Source organism: Camellia sinensis, chromosome 4 (assembly GCF_055761805.1).
Source record: "Camellia sinensis isolate YWXY chromosome 4, ASM5576180v1, whole genome shotgun sequence".
Classification (NCBI taxonomy): Eukaryota; Viridiplantae; Streptophyta; class Magnoliopsida; order Ericales; family Theaceae; genus Camellia; species Camellia sinensis.
In genome coordinates this window covers 187,879,489-187,899,232 of record NC_138964.1, presented here as the reverse complement: position 1 = coordinate 187,899,232, position 19,744 = coordinate 187,879,489, and the positions used below count along the sequence as shown (strand labels likewise).

The 19,744-nt window shown below is 38.1% G+C and overlaps 1 protein-coding gene across 1 annotated transcript; it reads left to right on the top strand.

Annotated features, from left to right (window-relative positions):
- The first annotated feature begins 1,520 nt into the window (after positions 1-1,520).
- Positions 1,521-19,490, top strand: LOC114263315 (uncharacterized). Its single transcript, XM_028203816.2, has 8 exons — positions 1,521-2,289; positions 9,585-13,104; positions 13,183-13,258; positions 13,414-13,502; positions 13,610-13,675; positions 13,762-13,851; positions 14,617-14,793; positions 19,077-19,490. The coding sequence occupies exons 1-8, from the start codon at positions 1,925-1,927 to the stop codon at positions 19,110-19,112; spliced, it is 4,419 nt and encodes a 1,472-aa protein (XP_028059617.2). The 5' UTR covers positions 1,521-1,924; the 3' UTR covers positions 19,113-19,490.
- The last annotated feature ends 254 nt before the right edge of the window (positions 19,491-19,744 follow it).

The following is a 19,744-nucleotide window of genomic DNA, read 5'->3' as shown; positions in this document are numbered from 1 at the left end:
CCCTTACGATTTCAAAAAAGTGAAAATTATCGTTCAATAAGAAGTGAGATAAATATTTACAAAAGGATAAGATTTTTTTTTACGCTGCAATTTTTATTGTGTGTTTTTTTTTTTTTTTACACAGAATTATAGCCCTACGTGTTGTAATTATTTTTGGTCATAAGTATTGATTTATATTTTTTCCTTCAAAAAAATCCTTTTTAAATGTTAGTATAAATTATTTGTAAATTATACAAAATTGCTTCCTATAAATTTTAAAAATGATCAAGTGATTGCGTAATGCACACATCTATATTTTAATTATGTGTGCCCTCAATTTTAAGTACACATAACAAAGAATCACATCTATAAATATGAAATATTTTATACTTGACTAATGATTTTATTGTAATTTGTTATTTGTACATAATATTAATGGTTTCACATGCCAAATAAAAGAATGGATTATTTAATTATTTCTAAAATATTAATATAATTTATTAATTATAATGTGACAAGAAAAACACATATTATAATAAAGGTGTCACATTAATTCGTAAAGTAAAATTTTGAAATTTATTTATAGTGCTAAAAATTGGAATCACTTAAAAAAAAGTTGTAATATTAATTTTTAATTATACTTGATAAATAAACAATTTAAAAGTAAAGAAAAGATGCAGTCCAGCAAAGCAAACACAACAAATGTTTCAATGTACGAGGCACATCATAAATACAAAATCCAAGGAAAAGTCCTGTTTGGGTGACCACAAAAAAACAAAAAAACAAAAAAACAAAAAATTGAATTACAACAAGACCCCAACTCACAAATATCAACTTATTTATCATGAGCTCGTATTTTTTTTTGTCTCTTCAATTATAAAAATAGTCTTGTTGCAGTTTAAATAAGTTGATAATAATTTATTTTAATTTAGAATTATGTTAGGAATCTTAAATAATCTATTAAATTTTTTATCAAATGTTTTACCATGTGATTTGTGTGGGTCTCACACCCATTTGATAAAAAAATTGAGATTTATAGTATTTTCCTTTAATTTAAGAGTTTGTGCCATCTTACTTGGTGCAGCTTCAACTTAAATAAGTTGATTATCTAAAAATTGAAAAATAGATGATTTTAATTTCTATTTCCTACTTATCAACTTTTAGATTACAATAAGACTTGTTTTAAAAAGTAAAAAAAAAAGAAACTAATTTATTAATTTTTTCTTAAAAAACATACCCAAAAAATAATAAAATTATATGACCTAAATAAACAAACAAACAAATAAGTTGGTTTTTTTCATATTCGAAGGCTTCAGCTGCGCCAAATAAGAGCACCAAGGATCCTCTAGAGTGAAATTTTCCTAAAGTTTCCTAGAGTGTTCCATTGTGTGGTTGAGATTCACTGGCAAGTCACATCAGAAAAATTGATGTGACTTGCCAATAAATCTCAACCACACAATGGAACACTTTAGGAAATTTTAGAAAAAAATCACTCTAGAGGATCCTTGCTCAAATAAGAGTGCTTTAAACCATTTTTTAGAAGGACTGTGTAATTGAGGGGTCAATATGGATAAGGAAAATGTCTCGTAGCTCAAATTTTGTGGCTTAAAAGTGGCTCAAATGGCTAAAACGACGTCGTTTTGGCCATTTTTATGTTGTTCTGTACTCAAAACGACGTTGTTTTGACAATTTGAACCATTTTTGAACCACAAAATTTGAGTTACGTAGCATTACCGATATGATAAAGTGATAGTATTCACCAATTAAGGGGTCTTGGTGTAATTAATAAAAATATTCCTCTCCCTTTCACTCCCAATTTGGCCCCTCTCTCTCGTCGTTCTCCTCAGAGTCTCTGCACACAACAGAGAAAGAGATACAGAAAGTGAAAGCACACGGGGAGAGAGAGAGAGGGGGGAGAATTAGGGTGAAGAAAACCCTAGAAGAAATGGAAAATCTCCCTCACTCTGTTTCGAAGAAATCATACAATGGCAATGGCAATGGCGTCAGACCTAAGACCATGTACGACGACGTCTTTGGAGGTCCTCCAAAGTTGGGAGGAGTTCCCACTCTCTGTCCTCGAGTCTCCGACTACACTGAGATTTTCAGCAATTTTCACGCCTCTCCTGCTTCCTCTATTCCGATTCTCGATCTCCCTCCTGTTAACGATGCCGACTTTTCCTTCGATGTACGCAGCTCCATTTTCGACTACTCTCAAGTATTCGGCGGTCTCAATGGTGTAGACTTCGCTGCCTCCTTCGAACAACTGTTTGAACTATCGAAAACTACATGTGATTCGTCTGACGAAGCTTGGTATGCTTTTTTTTTTTTTTTAAAGCTTTTGCCTTAATTTATTTGGTCGATTATGCTGTAATTGTACAAATAATGTTAATCTGTTGTTGTTTGGCTATTCACATTTTCTTAATTTTGGGTATTCAATGGTCACTCTGTTGAACATGGTTTGTTGTAGAACAAAATATACAGGTTTGTGCAATTTTGGGTAAATGTTTTTGTAAGTGAAATCGCGAGAGTACTCAATTTGGGCTTTTAAAGATTTGGATATCAGAACAAGTTAGGGGAAGAAATGCTATGGATTAGTGAAAAAACAATGGGGGTTTGCTTCTTGTTTTGGTTAGTTTTGGGATTGGGATTCGGCAAGAGGGCAGTGTGGATAGGGGGTTTTGTGATATGATGATACTCCTTGGGAAACTATAGTTTGAGAATATTAATTTTGAAGTTAGGGTTAAATTTTGTTCCATTAAGGTAGTGTTCCATTTTGAGGACAAAGCATAAACACCTATCTTGGCTTCCCACTACCTTGGTTATTGCTTTGGTAGGACCCACAGGCCCCTCGAGGCTTGGTATATCCTGGGGACACATGGCTTGATTGCTAAGAACAAGGGCTTGTTCAGGTGTCGCGGGGGACATGTGGCTTGGTGCTGTCGTGGTGGTGGGGGAATGGGTGGGGGTTGGTGAGGAAGGATGGGAAAGGGGCTGGCCGTGGCAGTTGGTTACAGACTTATCATGTCGTGTTGCAAACTTATAGATTACAGAGAACCCAAAGGCTACTTATGGAGATTTGTCTATTTGTTGGATGTATTTTCTCTTTATTTTAATGATTCTACAGAGTGTCAGAACCTTGGTTGAAGATTAAGAGGCCTAAAACACCTATCTTGTAGACTTGTGCTTGAAAGTAGTAGACCTAAGGGTTTTGATTGTAACAAGATTGTTAAAACCTACCTACTTCACCCACTAAACCTAACCCACTACACCACTACCACCTCACCTACTCCACTAAACCTAACCCACTACACCACTACCACCTCCACTTCACCTACTCCACCTACCACCTCCACTTTACCTACTCCATCTACCACCTACTACCACCTACTCTTCTATATATAGGAATCATTATAACATACAACAATCAATAATACAATTCTCTATTTCTCTTTATACATTAAATTTCTACATGGTATCAGAGCTATAGGTTAAGCTCTTGGTGCTCTTCGCCTTCTTTGAAACCTCCAACACATACCTCTCTCTCACCACTATTGATAGATCTCATCTGAACCAGGGTTTCTCTCTCTGCTTCTTCCTCTCCCATGCCCAAATGTGACATCTGTCAGGAGACAGTTGGCTATTTCTTTTGTCTCGAGGATAGAGCTTTACTGTGTCGGAAATGTGATGTTGCCATACACACAGCAAATACCTTTGTGTCTGGTCATCAGAGATTTCTACTTACAGGAGTGAAAGTAGGGCTTGAACCCACTGAACCTGGTGTGTCTGCTTCCTCAGGGAAGGCACAATCTAGTGAGAAAATCTCAGAAACAGAATCTCGTTCTGTGTCTAGAAAGGGTACCCCAATGCTGTTGACTGGTCAGTATAACAAAGTATCACCTGTCCAAGTTGCTGGGGTTGGGGATTTTCAACCAAGTAAGTTGCCATTGGCTGGAGGATCCACAGCTGGAAGTATTCCACAGTGGCAGTTTGATGATTATCTTGGACTAGCTGACTTCAATCAGAACTATGGCCACCAATCTCTCTCTCTCTCTCTCTCTCTCATCTTTCCTCTTTTTCTACACAATATTTTTGTACCACCGCCCACTCCATGATACCAATATTATTATTATTATTATTATTATTATTATTATTATTATTATTATTATTATTATTTTCACAAAAAAAAAAAAAAAAAATTCATTCCAGTTGATTTTTCTGCATTACCACACCTACCATTCGAGTTTGCCAAACACACTTGCTTTATTCATTTCAGGGATCAACCCCGATCACAATTTTACACAAAAAAAAAAAAAAAAAAAACCACAAACAACACCCACAGATTTGTTTTCTTTTCTGCAGCCGGCCACCCACCGCCCTCACTTCTTCACCTATGCCGCCGGTCTTTTCTTCTTACCTCCGTCCTGGGCGGCCCTTGATGGTGCTGCCTCCGTGTTTCCCACGCTGCCGAGCACGTTCACTCCTCCCTGCTCCTCTACTACAGCATATGGTGGACCTCCAAATCGGAACATCACGGTGGCCTTCCGCTTCAGCTCCTTGTTTTCTGTCTTTAGCACACTTATCTCTGCTCGCGCATCCTTATACATGCGTTGGAGCAGAGCCAGCTGGGAGTTTAACTGCTGCACCTCATTTGCCCTACTCTGCAGCCGGTTCGACAAGTTTGTAACCGCAGTCATGGTTTCCACACATGACTTCAATGTATACTGATTGGCTTCCACATCCGACTGCACTGCCATTCTTTGCTCCACCGACCGCATCGGAAAGTTCAACGGAGCAAACTCCGGGGCGCTTGGTTGAGGTTCCAGTGCCACCGCACCAGTTATCTCTCTTGTTGACTCGTTGAGGTCGGGAAAGAGGGTGAGCAGACCGCGGGAAGACGAAGCCATTTTCTGGGTTACAAAGTGTTCCAAAGTTTCTCTCTCCGAAGAGGCAGAGTTTTTCAGAGACGGGTTGGTTTCAGCGGTTTCAGACTGGTATGCACAGCCTCCGCCTCACCCTTGGTTTAAATAGCCAGGGCCGATCCGCGCATCGCGCGCCATTTGCCGACAGACGACAACACGGGCGCGCAAGCCAAGGCGCTCACGTGCCTCGCCAACATGTCCGGCACATCTTTTTATGACTTGGGCTCGCCTTTTGATGGCACGCCTTTTTATGGATTGGGCACGCCTTTTGATGGCACGCTTTTTGAAAAATTGGGCACACCTTTTGAGGGTGCGACTTTTTAAGGGTCCGACAAGACTCTGTAAACTGTCCCGACATTGATTCCGGTTAGCTCCTTCATGGGTCCGACAAGACTCTGTAAACTGTCCCGACATTGATTCCGGTTAGCTCCTTCATGGGTCCGACAAGACTCTGTAAACTGTCCCGACATTGATTCCGGTTAGTTTCTACAAGGGTCCGACAAGACTCTGTAAACTGTCCCGACATTGATTCCGGTTAGCTCCTTCATGGGTCCGACAAGACTCTGTAAACTGTCCCGACATTGATTTCGGTTAGTTTCTACAAGGGTCCAGCAAGACTCCGTAAACTGTCACAACAACTGTCACAACATTGTCTGCTACAACGGTTCGACATGACCCCATAAACTGTCTTCTACATCGGTCTGACACAACCATCCAGTGTCCTCTACAACGTTATGACACCACCATACAGTGTCTTCACCATCGGTCTGACACGACCATACAGTGTCTCCTATCCTCTTTTCTTTTATGTATTCGTGTATTTTCTTGTTTTGTTACTCTCTCCAAACTCAAGCTGGTTAGTTCCTATCCCCCTTGAGTTTGCGGGGGGCTGTTAAAACCTACCTACTTCACCCACTAAACCTAACCCACTACACCACTACCACCTCACCTACTCCACTAAACCTAACCCACTACACCACTACCACCTCCACTTCACCTACTCCACCTACCACCTCCACTTTACCTACTCCATCTACCACCTACTACCACCTAACTCTTCTATATATAGGAATCATTGTAACATTCAAAAAAACAATCAATCAATAATACAATTCTCTATTTCTCTTTATACATTAAATTTCTACAAAGATTTATGCTTGAAAGTGGTAAATCTAGGGGTTTTTATTGTTGTGGAGTTTAAGAGAGAGATTTTAGTCGAAGAAAATGGAAAAATAGTGAAGAAAATTATTTTGGTATGAAGTAGACTTTCGAAAAGGCTTTAACGGCCAAATCGGCAACATAACGGCCTATTACTGCCATTACACATGTGGTAACGGCTACGGCAGAAGCAAATGCTTGTGATTTATTCTTCCAACTAAAGTGCATTGTATCGGAATTGGTATGTTCCCAAATTGTCATGGAATGGCATTATGTAACAGTTTTGTCCATTTTTTAAAACATTGTACATGGCACACTCGGGCAGAACTAGAACTTTTATGTAGACTGGCCAAACTAAAAGTATCAAACAAATTTAAAGTATTTAATTAAATTTTTGGATTTCTTTTTTTTGTTTTGATAAATAAATTAAATTTTTAGATTTCATGAAGCAATTAGATATTTTCCCGGAAAATTAAGCACATAATTTTTTAGTGATTTGCCAAATTTTCACTCAAAAAATTCAAACAATAACAAATATGATTATATGAATAAAAAACATTTATATTATAGCACCATAATTAAATTCATATAACCTTTTCATTTACAAAAATTAAATTCATAATTTGAACAGGCAATTTATATCGCATGTATTGTAAAAATATAGTCATAAAAAATCGAAGAAGATTAAAAATTAATAAACATACTTGATGCAGACGCTATTATTTTTGACCAATTAATACTACAAATTACTTTGCCCAAAGAGTACAAGAAATGTTCGATTACCGATGACTTAGTTTGGAGATGGAGAGAAAGCCAGGTAATACACAATGGAGACAAATACATGGATTAGAATATACTCTTTATTTGGAAAAAGTCCTAAAGAGGGAGTGGGAGAGACAGATGGGAGAGAATTTTGTTATCGAAGTGGGTTTTGATAGTATTTTACTCAAGGTTAAATTTTTGTATTTGGTAGAGATAAATTTTTATTAGAAAAGAAAAAGTGTGCATTCAATGCATATGACAGAGATACTTTTTTAATTTTATGAGTGGGGCAACACCTGTTTACACAAGATGCCTGATCTATTTTTCTGGATGCATGTTCTATTTACATGTTATAATAATCAGTATATTAGTGTGATATCCCTGCATCTATAATTTTATGGTTTTGCCACATTAGGTAATCCTTGTCTAACAATGCCTGAAACTTATTTCTATGTCAACAATGTGGGGAAAATTTTATATTGTTTGATATGGGGAAAGTTTTCTATTGTTTGCTTGCTTTTTAGTTGGAGGAGAGTGCTACATTTAGAAATTTGTGAACTTCTAAAGATGTTTCTAAGTTTGAATTTTGATTTAACAAAGAGTCACTTTTTTGATTGTTTCAAGTGGCAAATGACTAAGAATAAAACATGTTGACTGGCTCTGGCAAAAAAATCTTTTTTACATAAGGAATGTCAACCAATTGAGGAAGAAGGTCAAGAATTTAAACCAGATTTCAAATTTCAATCTGATTTTCAGGTAGACTGGACGCATGTTCTATTTACACGTTTTAATAATCAGTATATTAGTGTGAAATCCCTGCATCTATAATTTTATGGTTTTGCCGCATTAGGTAATCCTTGTCTAACAATGCTTGAAACATATTTCTATGTCAACAACGTGGGGAAAATTTTATATTGTTTGATATGGGGAAAGTTATCTATTGTTTGCTTGCTTTTTAGTTGGAGGAGAGTGTTACATTTAGAAATTTGTGAACTTCTAAAGATGTTTCTAAGTTTGAATTTTGAGTGTGCTGTTTAACAAAGAGTCACTTTTTTGATTGTTTCAAGTGGCAAATGACTAAGAATAAAACATGTTGACTGGCTCTGGCAAAAAAATCTTTTTTACATAAGGAATGTCAACCGATTGAGGAAAGAAGGTCAAGAATTTAAACCAGATTTCAAATTTCAATCTGATTTTCAGGTAGAAGTTATAACACCGAGAAAAGCATGATTTTTCAATTTAGTTATATTGATAAATTATACATTTGTACAAAACGACAATTACAAAATGAACTTGAGGGTGTGTTTCTTACTTGGAATAACTCTTGAACCTTCAATGTGTAATGTGTTAAATCTAATAAAGTTGGAGGATTGAAGACATAGAGGTGAAAAGAAGGTATGTGCCACTTTGACACCGTAAGAAAGTGTTGAAGATGATATAATTCATGTTGAGACATAACATAGGAGCATTATAGTTAGATTTGAGGCTCTTAATGTGGTATAAGTGAGTAATGGCAACATGTGAATTAAGCCTTAGTTAACTTGATCTTTTATTTATTAAAACTAACATCTGGACTTGCCTACTCAATTCAGATATTTTATAATGCAAATTGCAAATTTTTTGAAATTGATTTAACATGCATTTGTGGGTAACATCTAGAATTTTCTCTTTGTTTCAAGCAATGCACAATGCTTGCTCGTCCAGTCAATTCTGTTTGAGGCTGCATTGCAGATTTGAGTTTATCTCTTTGTCTGAGCTAGGAAAAAGTGGTTCACTTACTTTTCCATAAAAAATAAAAGAGGACTTCATTAAGGTGTACATCCATTTATGTTAATTTATTAGGAGGTTTACAGTAATAAAGCTTTTTGGGAGATAACATTTGTTTGGGGTTCAATTATAATCTTGAGGTTGATTTAATATATTTTTCAGCTTAGCAATGATGCTTAGTAATGCAATCTCTATAAGAAAATAGTGATCAATGTAATCACTGGAACTATCATTCACCAAAGTTCTTTTTGTCTATATGGCATCAAATTGGGTCAATTGGGCTTGGATTGGTGATGATGATTGAGAGGTGCAGCATTTTTCTGTCCACGTGACCTTGGAATCCACCCTTCTTTGCATTATTTTCTGTTGGTTGGAGGAAGAACTTGGAACAAATGTCTGGGGGCTTAAATAATATGCCAAAGAGGCCTTTCTAGCCTAACGAAGAGTCCATCGTGAATTGTATTTTTCCATCAAATATGTCAAGAAAATGGAAGTGACTTCAATGTGAAGCACAAAAATAAAGAATTACATATTCAAGTTAATGAAAATTTATCCAGTCCCCATTGTATTAGAGGGGAATTGTAGTGAATGATATTTATCAAAAAAGAGTAAATAATGTATTATAACCCTTATAGGTCTTTTCAAGGATAATAGAACGGAAGAAAAATATGTGAAATTTATTAAAGAGGGTGGAAAGTACTCCAATTGAATTGTCTTTCATATTTCAAGTAAAGGTTTTATTTGTAATATGTGATTGGTGGTATCAACTTATCTCCTAAAAAAAGAGAAAAAGAGATTGGTGGTAAGTGTTTTGATTCAACCATGTTCATTCGCGGTAGTTACTATCTTGTCTTTGATATTTCTTATGGTCACATAAATAAGAAACTCATGAATATGACAATGATGCTTCTGTTGCAATTTGCTGTTATTGGCCATATTTGTTATAGCAATTGTAGAAATTTGAAACTGCGATGTGTTTTTTCTGTTTCCTGATTATAGGACTCCAGCTCAGAGTGAGTCTCTTTCAGATGAGTCAGACCCTTCTGCTTCTTCAGATAACTTGCCAAATGGAGAATCTCACCAGTCATGTGATGGCATTAAGCAGATCAGTATATCATATGATAAGGCTAGTCAAAGAAGCAAGGAAGATGGGTCAAGTGGGATGGCACACGTAACTCAATTACATGCTGTTCCCGGATTTACTTCCATAGTCAATGAGTCACCTTCTTCAGAAAAGATAAAGGATAGGAATACACCTTTGCAGGTAGCTGATGATATCAATCCAAAAATGGATTTTAGTGGGGGCCTAAGGGAAAGAAAACAATTCCGGAAAACTATGTCACATCCGTCAAATAGAAGTTTTGGCATAGAGACTTTGGGGACTGATCTCAAACCTGTGGGATTTGGCAAAAGTGCTTCTCATATGAATGAGACATTTGTAACTGTATCTGATATCAGCCTAAGAACGCAGCCCTCTCAGTTACCACCACCTTCAAAGCCACCTCATGTTTTGGCTGTGAACGGTGTAGATTCCGGTAGACATAAATCCAAGCTCAAAGCTTCTAAAAGTTTTGCTTTTGGAGAGACGACAGGTGACAGCTCACCATCTTTCTTTGACGTGGAGGTAGATCCAAGTTCATCTGCTGCAGTCTCTGCTGCAGCTATGAAAGATGTAATGGAAAAAGCTCAAGCAAAGCTAAAAAGTGCAAAAGAATTAATGGAGAGAAAGAAGGATGGTCTTCAAAGCCGTACAAAGTTTGGTTTGAAAAATGAAACGAAAGATAAGGAGGGAAAAGCAAGCAAGACATTTGATGGATTCAACAGTTTTAAAGATGAGAGAGTGCACGGAACTTGTCAAAGAGATTGTAGTGGAATGAAAACTTTTGTTGGGGAGGAAAGGAAGAAAGTAATGAAGATAACACAGGTAGTTTCAGATTCAATTGAAGGGGGAAAACATATAAATGTGGCCAAAATATCTGCAGATAAAAAGAATGGGAAGGAGGACAGGTCATCTCAAGAGTTTTATAAAACCGAAGGAACTGTTGCATGGAGAGAAGCTGCAGAATTTTTTGAACTAGTTGAAATTGATAAATCCCGAAAGATCTATGAGCAAGCAAAGGATGAAAGTGTTTTAGTGCAAAGTACACAGTCCCATGAGTGTGGTCAGGAGAAAAAAGCAATTCCAGCATTTCATCAACAAGAAGACGATAGGAAAATAAAAGCCAGTAGGGAGACTTGTGAACGGGATGGAAACGAGGGGAGATCAAAAGCAACTAAAGAGTCAAGCAGGCAAGAGGAGCATGGGAAGAAAGTAAAAGTGAACCAAGAGGTTTGTAAACAGGAAGAAACTGGGAAGAAGCCAAGAATGGTCCAACAGCATGGAAACATTGAGAAGATACTAACTGAAGCTGGTAAAAGTGAAGAATGTGACACCCTGATAGAAGTTCAACAGAAAGAGAATCAAATGAAAGTTGAAAAGAAACTAAAAGAGGCTAACGAAAGAATAGAAGATGACAAAAGACACAAAGATGCTCATGAAAGGTACGAAAATGAAAGGAGACTTAAACAAACTCTTGAGATGGAAAAATATGAAAAAAGACTTGAAGAGGCTTTTGAACTAGCAGAAATTGAGAAAAGACTAGAGGAAGCTTTAGAGCAGGAAGAAAAGGAGCAGCAGCAAAGGGAGGCTTTTGAAAAAGAAGAGAAAGAAAAGAGACAAAAAGAGGCTTGTGAAAGAGAAGAGAATGAGAAGAGAGTTAAAAAGGCTCATGAAGAAGATGAGAAGAAGAGACTTAAAGAGGCTCTTGAGCTGGAAGAGAACGAGAAAATATTGGCTCTTATGCTGGAAGGGGATGAGAAGAGACTGAAAATGGCTCTTGAGTGGCAAAGGAATGAGAAAAGGCTAGAACTTGACCTTGAAAGAGAGGAAAATGAGAAGAGGCTAAGAGAGGATCATAGGCGGGAAGAGGTTGATAGGAAATTGAAAGGTGCTTTTGAGCTGGAAGAAAATGCCAAGAAGCAAAAAGAGGCTCATGAAAGAGAGGAAAACGTGGAGAGACTAAATGAGGCTTGTGAAAGGGAAGGAAATGAGAAGAGACTTAAAGAGGCTAGGGAGCAAGATGAAAATAAGAAACGATTGCAAGAAGCTCATGAAAGAGAAGAAAGTGAGAAGAGATCAGAAGAGGCTTTCAAGCAGAAAGAAATTGAGAAAAGATATGAAGACGTTAATGTGTGTGAAAAAACTGAGAAGAGGATTGAAGATGTAGGTTATTGGGAAGAACTGAAGGTATGGAGCAAAGATCATGAGCAAAATGAGAGGGGTGAAAATGAAAGGAAGCTTAATTCTGATCAAGGAACTTGTGTGGACACAGAGGGGGAAAATCTCAAGACATCTGATGATGGGGCATGTAAGCTGGATGACCATGAGAATCTACAACCTGGTCAAGCAGCCTGTGAACAGGATAAAAACAGTGGAAATGTAGAAATGACCAAAGGGAACCTTTCATTTGAAGAGGATAGAACCATGAAGACTGAACCCATAGATAGTGTGAATACTCGGTTGGAAGCAGTTGAAGTAGTGAATGTGCTGTTTGAAGAAAAATTCAACTCATCTGGCATGACTCTAGATTACACACAACATGAAAAGAACCAAATCAATGCAAAAGATGTCATGAAGTCACATCATCTGCATGACACTGTGACAGAATCAGTTGAAGCTGGCATTGGACAAACACACATTGACAGAAATAAGAAAGCTTTCAAAATAGCCTCTAATCCTGGGACTCCAAATGGACTCACTCATGAATTAGGAGAGAGAGGGACTAATGTTAAGGAGGTTCAAGTGACGTTTAACAAGGAACATAGCAAAGACAAATTCATGTCATCACAAGTGGTAGGAGAGTTGATTGAAAATGGAAGGAAAATGGGAGCTGATCAGCCAACTGTGTTGGAGGGAAAAAGAAATGCAAAGAGCACAGGTCAGAAGGCTAGCACAAGCAAAAGCACAAAAAGAAAAGAGAAGAATCGTAATGATATTCTCACACCAGAGGAGAGAGAGAAAGAAGAAAGGATAAAAAGAGAAAGAGAGCTGGAAAAGGATCGCCTAAGAAAGATAGAGGAAGAGAGGGAAAGAGAAAGGGAAAGAGAAAAGGACCGGATGGCTGTTGATAGAGCAACCCTTGAAGCTCGTGAAAGGACATTTGCTGAAGCCCATGACAAGGCAGTAAGGGCTGCTGTGGAGAGGGCAACTGCCGAAGTTCGACAAAGAGCGATGACAGAAGCCCGAGAAAGACTAGAGAAGGCATGTGCAGAGGCTCGGGAGAGGTCAACAGGGGAGAAGGCATCTATGGAGGCCAGGGTCAGGACAGAGCGTGCTGCAGTAGAGAGAGCAACTGCAGAGGCTCGAGATCGTGCTTTCCAAAAAGCAATGGCTGAGAAGGCTGCTAATGAAAGATCAGTTGCTGATAAGTCCTTTGCTTCTTATAAAAATGATGGAATGAGACAAAGCTCTTCATCCTCTGTGAGTATACCCTTCACTGATGTAATTTATGAAGTGCATGCCCAACACAGTCTCTTAACTTAATGATATAATTGGCAGGATTTGCAGGACATGCAATTTCAGGGCATTCGGTCTTCCAGTGGGTCCATTTATTCATATTCTTCAGTTCATGGTGGTATGTGATAAATGAAACATGTGCTATAATTCTTTTGCAATGTGGATTTATGTTTTTTTTTTTTATTAAATCTACTTTTTCATCGACCTTCCAACATTTTTCTGCTTTATGTATAGCCTAGGTATTTTTATTTATTTATTTATTTCTGTATGCAGCTTCTGAGAGATTTGTGGGAGTTGAAGGTGAATCAGCTCGGAGGTGTAAAGCTAGGTTAGAGAGGCATCAAAGAACTGCTGAACGTGCAGTATGTGCCTTCTTTTTCCATTTTGTTTTTCATCCTTTCATGAATTTTGTGATATGTCATCTACATCCAAAATTATGAACTCAAAACAATTCCCGTCACTTTTTCAGGCTAAGGCTCTAGCAGAGAAGAACATGCGTGATCTTATTGCTCAAAAGGAGCAAGCAGAGAGAAATGTAAAAATCTCTCCATCAGTGTGACTTTTGGAACCATTAACTAGCTTTGCATTTTTTGTGGCTCATATCAATAGATATGCTTGCAGAGATTTGCTGAAGCTCTCGATGCTGAAGTGAAGAGATGGTCTGGTGGGAAAGAAGGGAACCTGCGTGCATTGCTTTCAACACTGCAATATGTATGCAAAAATATCCTCAATCCTTCTTGAACATTTAGCTATGATACTTGCATAAAATATGAAAATATTGCTTTGGATGTAGTTTCTTATGAAGTCACAATGTGAACTTGTCTGGGGTTCTGGTTGTTTAGTGTGTTTGAAAGTGTGATGAGATGTGAATTTCACATTGGTATTGGTAAAGCATGCCTATGTGCTGAAATGAGTCTGGGACTATTTAAATCAACTGATTGATTAGTTCTAGTCTTCTGAATATTTGCACTTTTCTGCATTGATAGCAGTTCCCTGTTCTAGATTGCTAGGCTTTTTCCTGGTTGCCTGGCAGAAATATCACTCTTGAATACATATTCAGATGCATACATCAAGAAAACTTAATCCACTGAGGTTATTAATATAGAGAAATCACCGGGGAAAAAAAAAAAAAAAAACTCTTGTGCTACTTCACATCTGCATTGAACTACTGGCCATATAGATTTTGCTGCTGACACAGAGTATCTTTTGCATATGGCATACCCCTCGTCCGAAAACTGGGACCTGGAATTCAATGTCAATTATTAACTGTGATAATTCTCATTCAATTATCTGCCATTAGATACAATCACCATCTTTCATGTTTCTTCCTTGTTCATATTTGTAGTTCTATAAGATGATCACAATTGTCCGGTCTCAGAAAATAGATCATAGTCCTCACTTGGTTATGCTGATTGATCCCTTTTTCTATAATTCTCTATAAACTTACGCTCTGAATTACATTTTCTATGATGTCAGATCCTTGGGCCAGATAATGGTTGGCGGCCAATTCCGTTGACTGAAGTTATAACTGCTGCGGCTGTAAAGAAAGCTTACCGGAAAGCCACTCTATGTGTTCACCCTGACAAATTACAACAAAGGGGTGCAAGTATTCAGCAAAAGTACATATGCGAAAAGGTTTTTGATCTTCTAAAGGTATTCGGCAAAAGTACTGGCTTCCCTTTCTTCTATTAATTTGATTCCTGACTACATGTTCTAAAAACTAAGAAATTAATTATTTTTCTATGCTACAGAAAGCTGAAAGTGACAGTAACTAATAATTTGCTTTCGTGGCTTCCATAATTGCTAGCCTAATTTAGGATGTCCATGAAATGGATTCTTGCTCCCAATTGACCAATACAAAAATGTTTTTTAAAATTTTAGTGTTGAGCTTGATGTGGTCTTGTTGCCTTGTTATTTTGGTATACCTTTATTTTCTTACTCTACATCTATTATTTGAATTTCTCATTTTACTTGAACGATATTTGTACTTAAAAAATGTACTCATTGCTTCTGTTTAAATGCTGGTTTCATATGCAATGTTCATATTTTCACACCAGTCTTCAGATGGCATGTTCTATTGCTTGTGGAAGTGGAGGCCATAATTAAGGAATGTGGTGCCATGATCATTTATTTGATGTTATGCCTTACGTGTTGAAATTGAATGTATAAAGAGAAATAGAGAATTGTATTATTGATGTAATATTGATTGATGTATTGATGTGTTTAATTACAAATGGTGAGTGGCTCATTATATAGGAGAGGGTGAGTGTAGTAGGTGAGGAGTAGGTGAGGAGTAGGTGGTGGTAGGTGATGGTAAATTGGTGGTAGGTGATGGTAAATTTTAACAGCCCCCCGCAAACTCAAGGAGGATAGAAACTAACCAACTTGAGTTTGGAGAGAGTAACAAAACAAGAAAATACATAAAAATAAAAGAGGATAGGTGACACTGTATGGTCGTGTCAGACCATTGGTGAAGACACTGGATGGTGGTGTCATAACGTTGTAGAGGACACGGTATGGGGGTGTCATAACGTTGTAGAGGACACTGTATGGGGGTGTCATAACGTTGTAGAGGACACGGTATGGTGGTGTCAGACCGATGTAGAAGACAGTTTATGGGGTCATGTCGGACCGTTGTAGAAGACAGTTTACGGAGTCTTGCTGGACCCTTGTAGAAACTAACCGGAATCAATGTCGGGACAGTTGACGGAGTCTTGTCGGACCCATAAAGGTGCTAACCGGAATCAATGTCGGGACAGTTTACAGAGTCTTGTCGGACCCATGAAGGAGCTAACCGGAATCAATGTCGGGACAGTTTACAGAGTCTTGTCGGACCCTTTAAAAAGTCGCACCCTCAAAAGGTGTGCCCAATCTTTCAAAAGGCGTGCCATCAAAAGGCGTGTCCAATCCATAAAAAGGCGTGCCATCAAAAGGCGTGCCCAATCCATAAAAAGACGTGCCATCAAAAGGCGTGCCAAGTTGTCGGCGAGCGCCGAGCGGCTCATGATACGCGTGTCTGCCTCTTCGTCAAGGTCTTTATAAATCGAAGCGGAGGCTGAGGCTGAGGCAGAAAACCCGCTAAAAAACTCGGAAAAAACTCTTCGTGTTGCTGAGAGAGATAGTTCCTTTTGCTGAGAGAGTGTCTCTAAGAGCTGCAAATCTTGAAACACTCTGTAATACTCGGTTGCCCAGAAAATGGCCTCTTCGTCCCGTAGTCTGCTCACTCTCTTTCCAGACCTCAACGAGTCAACAAGAGAGAGAACTGATGCGGTGGCCAGTGAACCTCAACCAAACACCTCTGTGTTTGCTCCGTTGAACTTTCCGATGCGGTCGGTGGAGCAAAAAATGGCGGTGCAAACTGATATTGAGGCCAATCAGTATACTCTGAAGTCATGTGTGGAAACCATGACTGCGGTCACAAACTTGTCGCACCGGCTGCAGAGCAGGACAAATGAGGTGCAACAGTTAAACTCCCAGCTGGCTCTGCTCCAACGCATGTATAAGGATGCGCGAGCAGAGATAAGTGTGCTAAAGGCAGAAAACAAGGAGCTGAAGCGGAAGGCTACCGTGATGTTCCGATTTGGAGGTCCGCCATATGCTGCAGTGGAGGAGTATGGGGGAGTGAACGTGCTTGGCGGCGTGGAAAACACGGAGGCAACACCGTCAAGGGCCGTTCAGGACGGAGGCAAGAAAAAGAGACCGGCGGCAGAGTAGAGAATAAAAAATCCCACTGTGGGTGTGGTATTGTTGTTGTTTTTTTTTTTTTTTTTTTTTTGTTTTTTTTTTTTGGTGTAAAATGGTGATCGGGGTGAGCCCCGACAGGAATAAAATGAGTTTGGTTGGGCAAATTTGGAAATTGGTTGCAATGGGGTTTGGTATTTGTTGTTTGTGTTTGTGTTTGTGTTTTTTTTTTTTTTTTTTTTTTTTTTTTTTTTTTTTTGTGTGGTGTTTTTTGTTTTTGTTTTTGGTTAATAATAATAATAATAATAATAATAATAAGAATAAAAAAAAAAAATAGAAAGAAAACCTGCAATGGTTTTTTTTTTTTTTTGTTTGGTTTTTTAAATAAAATAAATAAAGAAATAAAATAAAATAAAAGAAAGAAAATTGAGTGGAATTGGAGGTGGTGGGAGAGTTGAGTGTGTGCCCATGTGCAGTTCTGCCGAGAGGGAGAGATAAAGAGCCCCTTTTTTTTTTTTTTTTTTTTTTTTTTTTTTAATGAATAAACAAAAAAGAAAGATAAAATAAAATAAATAAAGGTAAAGTGGGGTGCAAAAGAATGATGGGTAGCCACGTTTGATGGGAAACAAGGCTGAGTGAAAGATGGGTTGAAATTGTGATTCGTTTTCTGTTCAAAAAAGATGGATTAAAATAAATATAAAAAAAGAAAAAGAAAATTGAGTGGGGAACAGGAGTGATGCAGACAAGCCCAGTGATCATGCCTTGGACAGCACCAATGACAAAGCTTTTCTTGTAAACAAGTATGTCCAGAGAGAGCCATACCAATAGGCTGGTGGCTGTGTAGAGATGGGTGTGGAAGACACCTAATGTGTCGTCAACTTGTTGGAAGAAGGCTAACCCGATGAGGGAGATCAAGGTCCAGAAGCTCGTCCTTAACATCTCCTTTGGCGAAAGTGGAGATCGTCTCACTAGAGCCGCTAAGGTGTTGGAGCAACTTAGTGGGCAATCCCCTGTTTTCTCCAAAGCGAGATATACTGTAAGGTCCTTTTGGGATCAGGCGTAATGAGAAGATTGCTTGCTATGTCACAGTCAGAGGTGAGAAGGCAATGCAACTTCTGGAGAGTGGATTGAAGGTGAAGGAATATGAGCTGCTGCGAAGGAACTTCAGTGAAACTGGCTGTTTTGGCTTTGGTATTCAGGAGCACATTGATCTCGGAATTAAGTATGATCCTTCCACTGGCATTTATGGAATGGATTTCTATGTTGTCTTGGAACGCCCAGGCTATCGTGTTGGGCGTCGCCGTAAGTGCAAAACCATCATGGTGTACCAAGGGACGGAGCCGGACATTACTCCCATGAATGCTGCAGCCCATGGCTCCACTACCCCTGCGCCAGGAGTGATTGGTAGAGATGGGTCTAGAAGCTAGGGTCGCACAGGTTAAGATACATTTGGCAAGATCAAGAAGAATAATGTGTGGCAGCGAAGTGAAGGTATGCGTAGAGGTCCGGCGGGCGGCCAAGGCGAGGCTGCCGCCCGCCGGTGAAGCAGAATGACTAGGTTTGTTAACCTTGCTCTGATACCATGTTGAAATTGAATGTATAAAGAGAAATAGAGAATTGTATTATTGATGTAATATTGATTGATGTATTGATGTGTTTAATTACAAATGGTGAGTGACTCATTATATAGGAGAGGGTGAGTGTAGTAGGTGAGGAGTAGGTGGTGGTAGGTGATGGTAAATTGGTGGTAGGTGATGGTAAATTTTAACATTATGCACATGAAACCCAGTTATGACATCAAAATTTAAACTGTGAAAGTGATCCTTACTTGAATTTATCGTTGTTCTGTTATTACTATTTGAATACCAGAAAATTAAAAAAAGTTAAAAGGATAAAAAATTAACACTGAAACAGTCCTGGCAAGGAATTCTACAACATTTGCACTTATTGATCATCTTGACAATCCCTACTTTGGTTATGACCATATAATGCTAGGAGTAATTTTGTCCCTCTTTACTTTTTGGGTGGATAGATTTTCTAGTTTACTAAAAGGAGAGGAATGTCGGCTGATATTTTCCACGGGCTTCATTTTACTCCCAAACAGATTGCAGGATTAGCATCGTGTTGTGTTGCATTGCCCTTGAATTCATTTTCATCTCTTGCTCAAAACAAAATGTTTGGTCTGAAGCAACAAACATTTGTTTGATGGTCATTGCGTACTCGTGTTTATTATCTTTGTTTTTATGCATCATCAGGAAGCTTGGAACAGATTCAACTCGGAGGAGCGGTAGTTGAGGCCTTCTGCTGAAGGGTGCAGAGCTGTAGTTATACTGCTGGCTAGTAAGTATCTCTACATACTGCCCAAATATTTTCAGTTCTATCTTTAGGTTATGAGTGTAAGCTTAAGCTTCAAAGAGATTGGCATGAAAGAGAGGTTATCCTCTTTCATTGTATCATGATTTAGACCAGAGGCTTCAATGTTCAGGTAATTCATGTATATTTTATTCTGTTTCACTTGTAGGTTTAGGAATGTTATTATGTTTCTGGTTTCTATTTTAGTTTTCAAAAAATCTTGAAATTTGGAAACAAAAATACCTTTAAAGAAGGCAATGTTTCAAAATTTACAAAATTTGAGGAAACGAGAAAAATGTGTTTTCATTTGTTTCGAAGATTAGTTTTCATTCTCTTTCTTCCCCACTACTATTGCTCACCACCTACTATCGGCCACCCATTGTTTTTTGTGTTTATGCATTTTGAAAATGTGTACTAAACATGTCTTTTATTTTTATTTTTTTACAAATAAATTTTATTTATTTATTTTATAATAATAATAAAAAAGAAACTAACGTAAGAATTTAAGTACATGCAATGGCCCTTTCTCCCCCTCCCCCCAAATATATTTAGTAAATAATGTATAGAATTT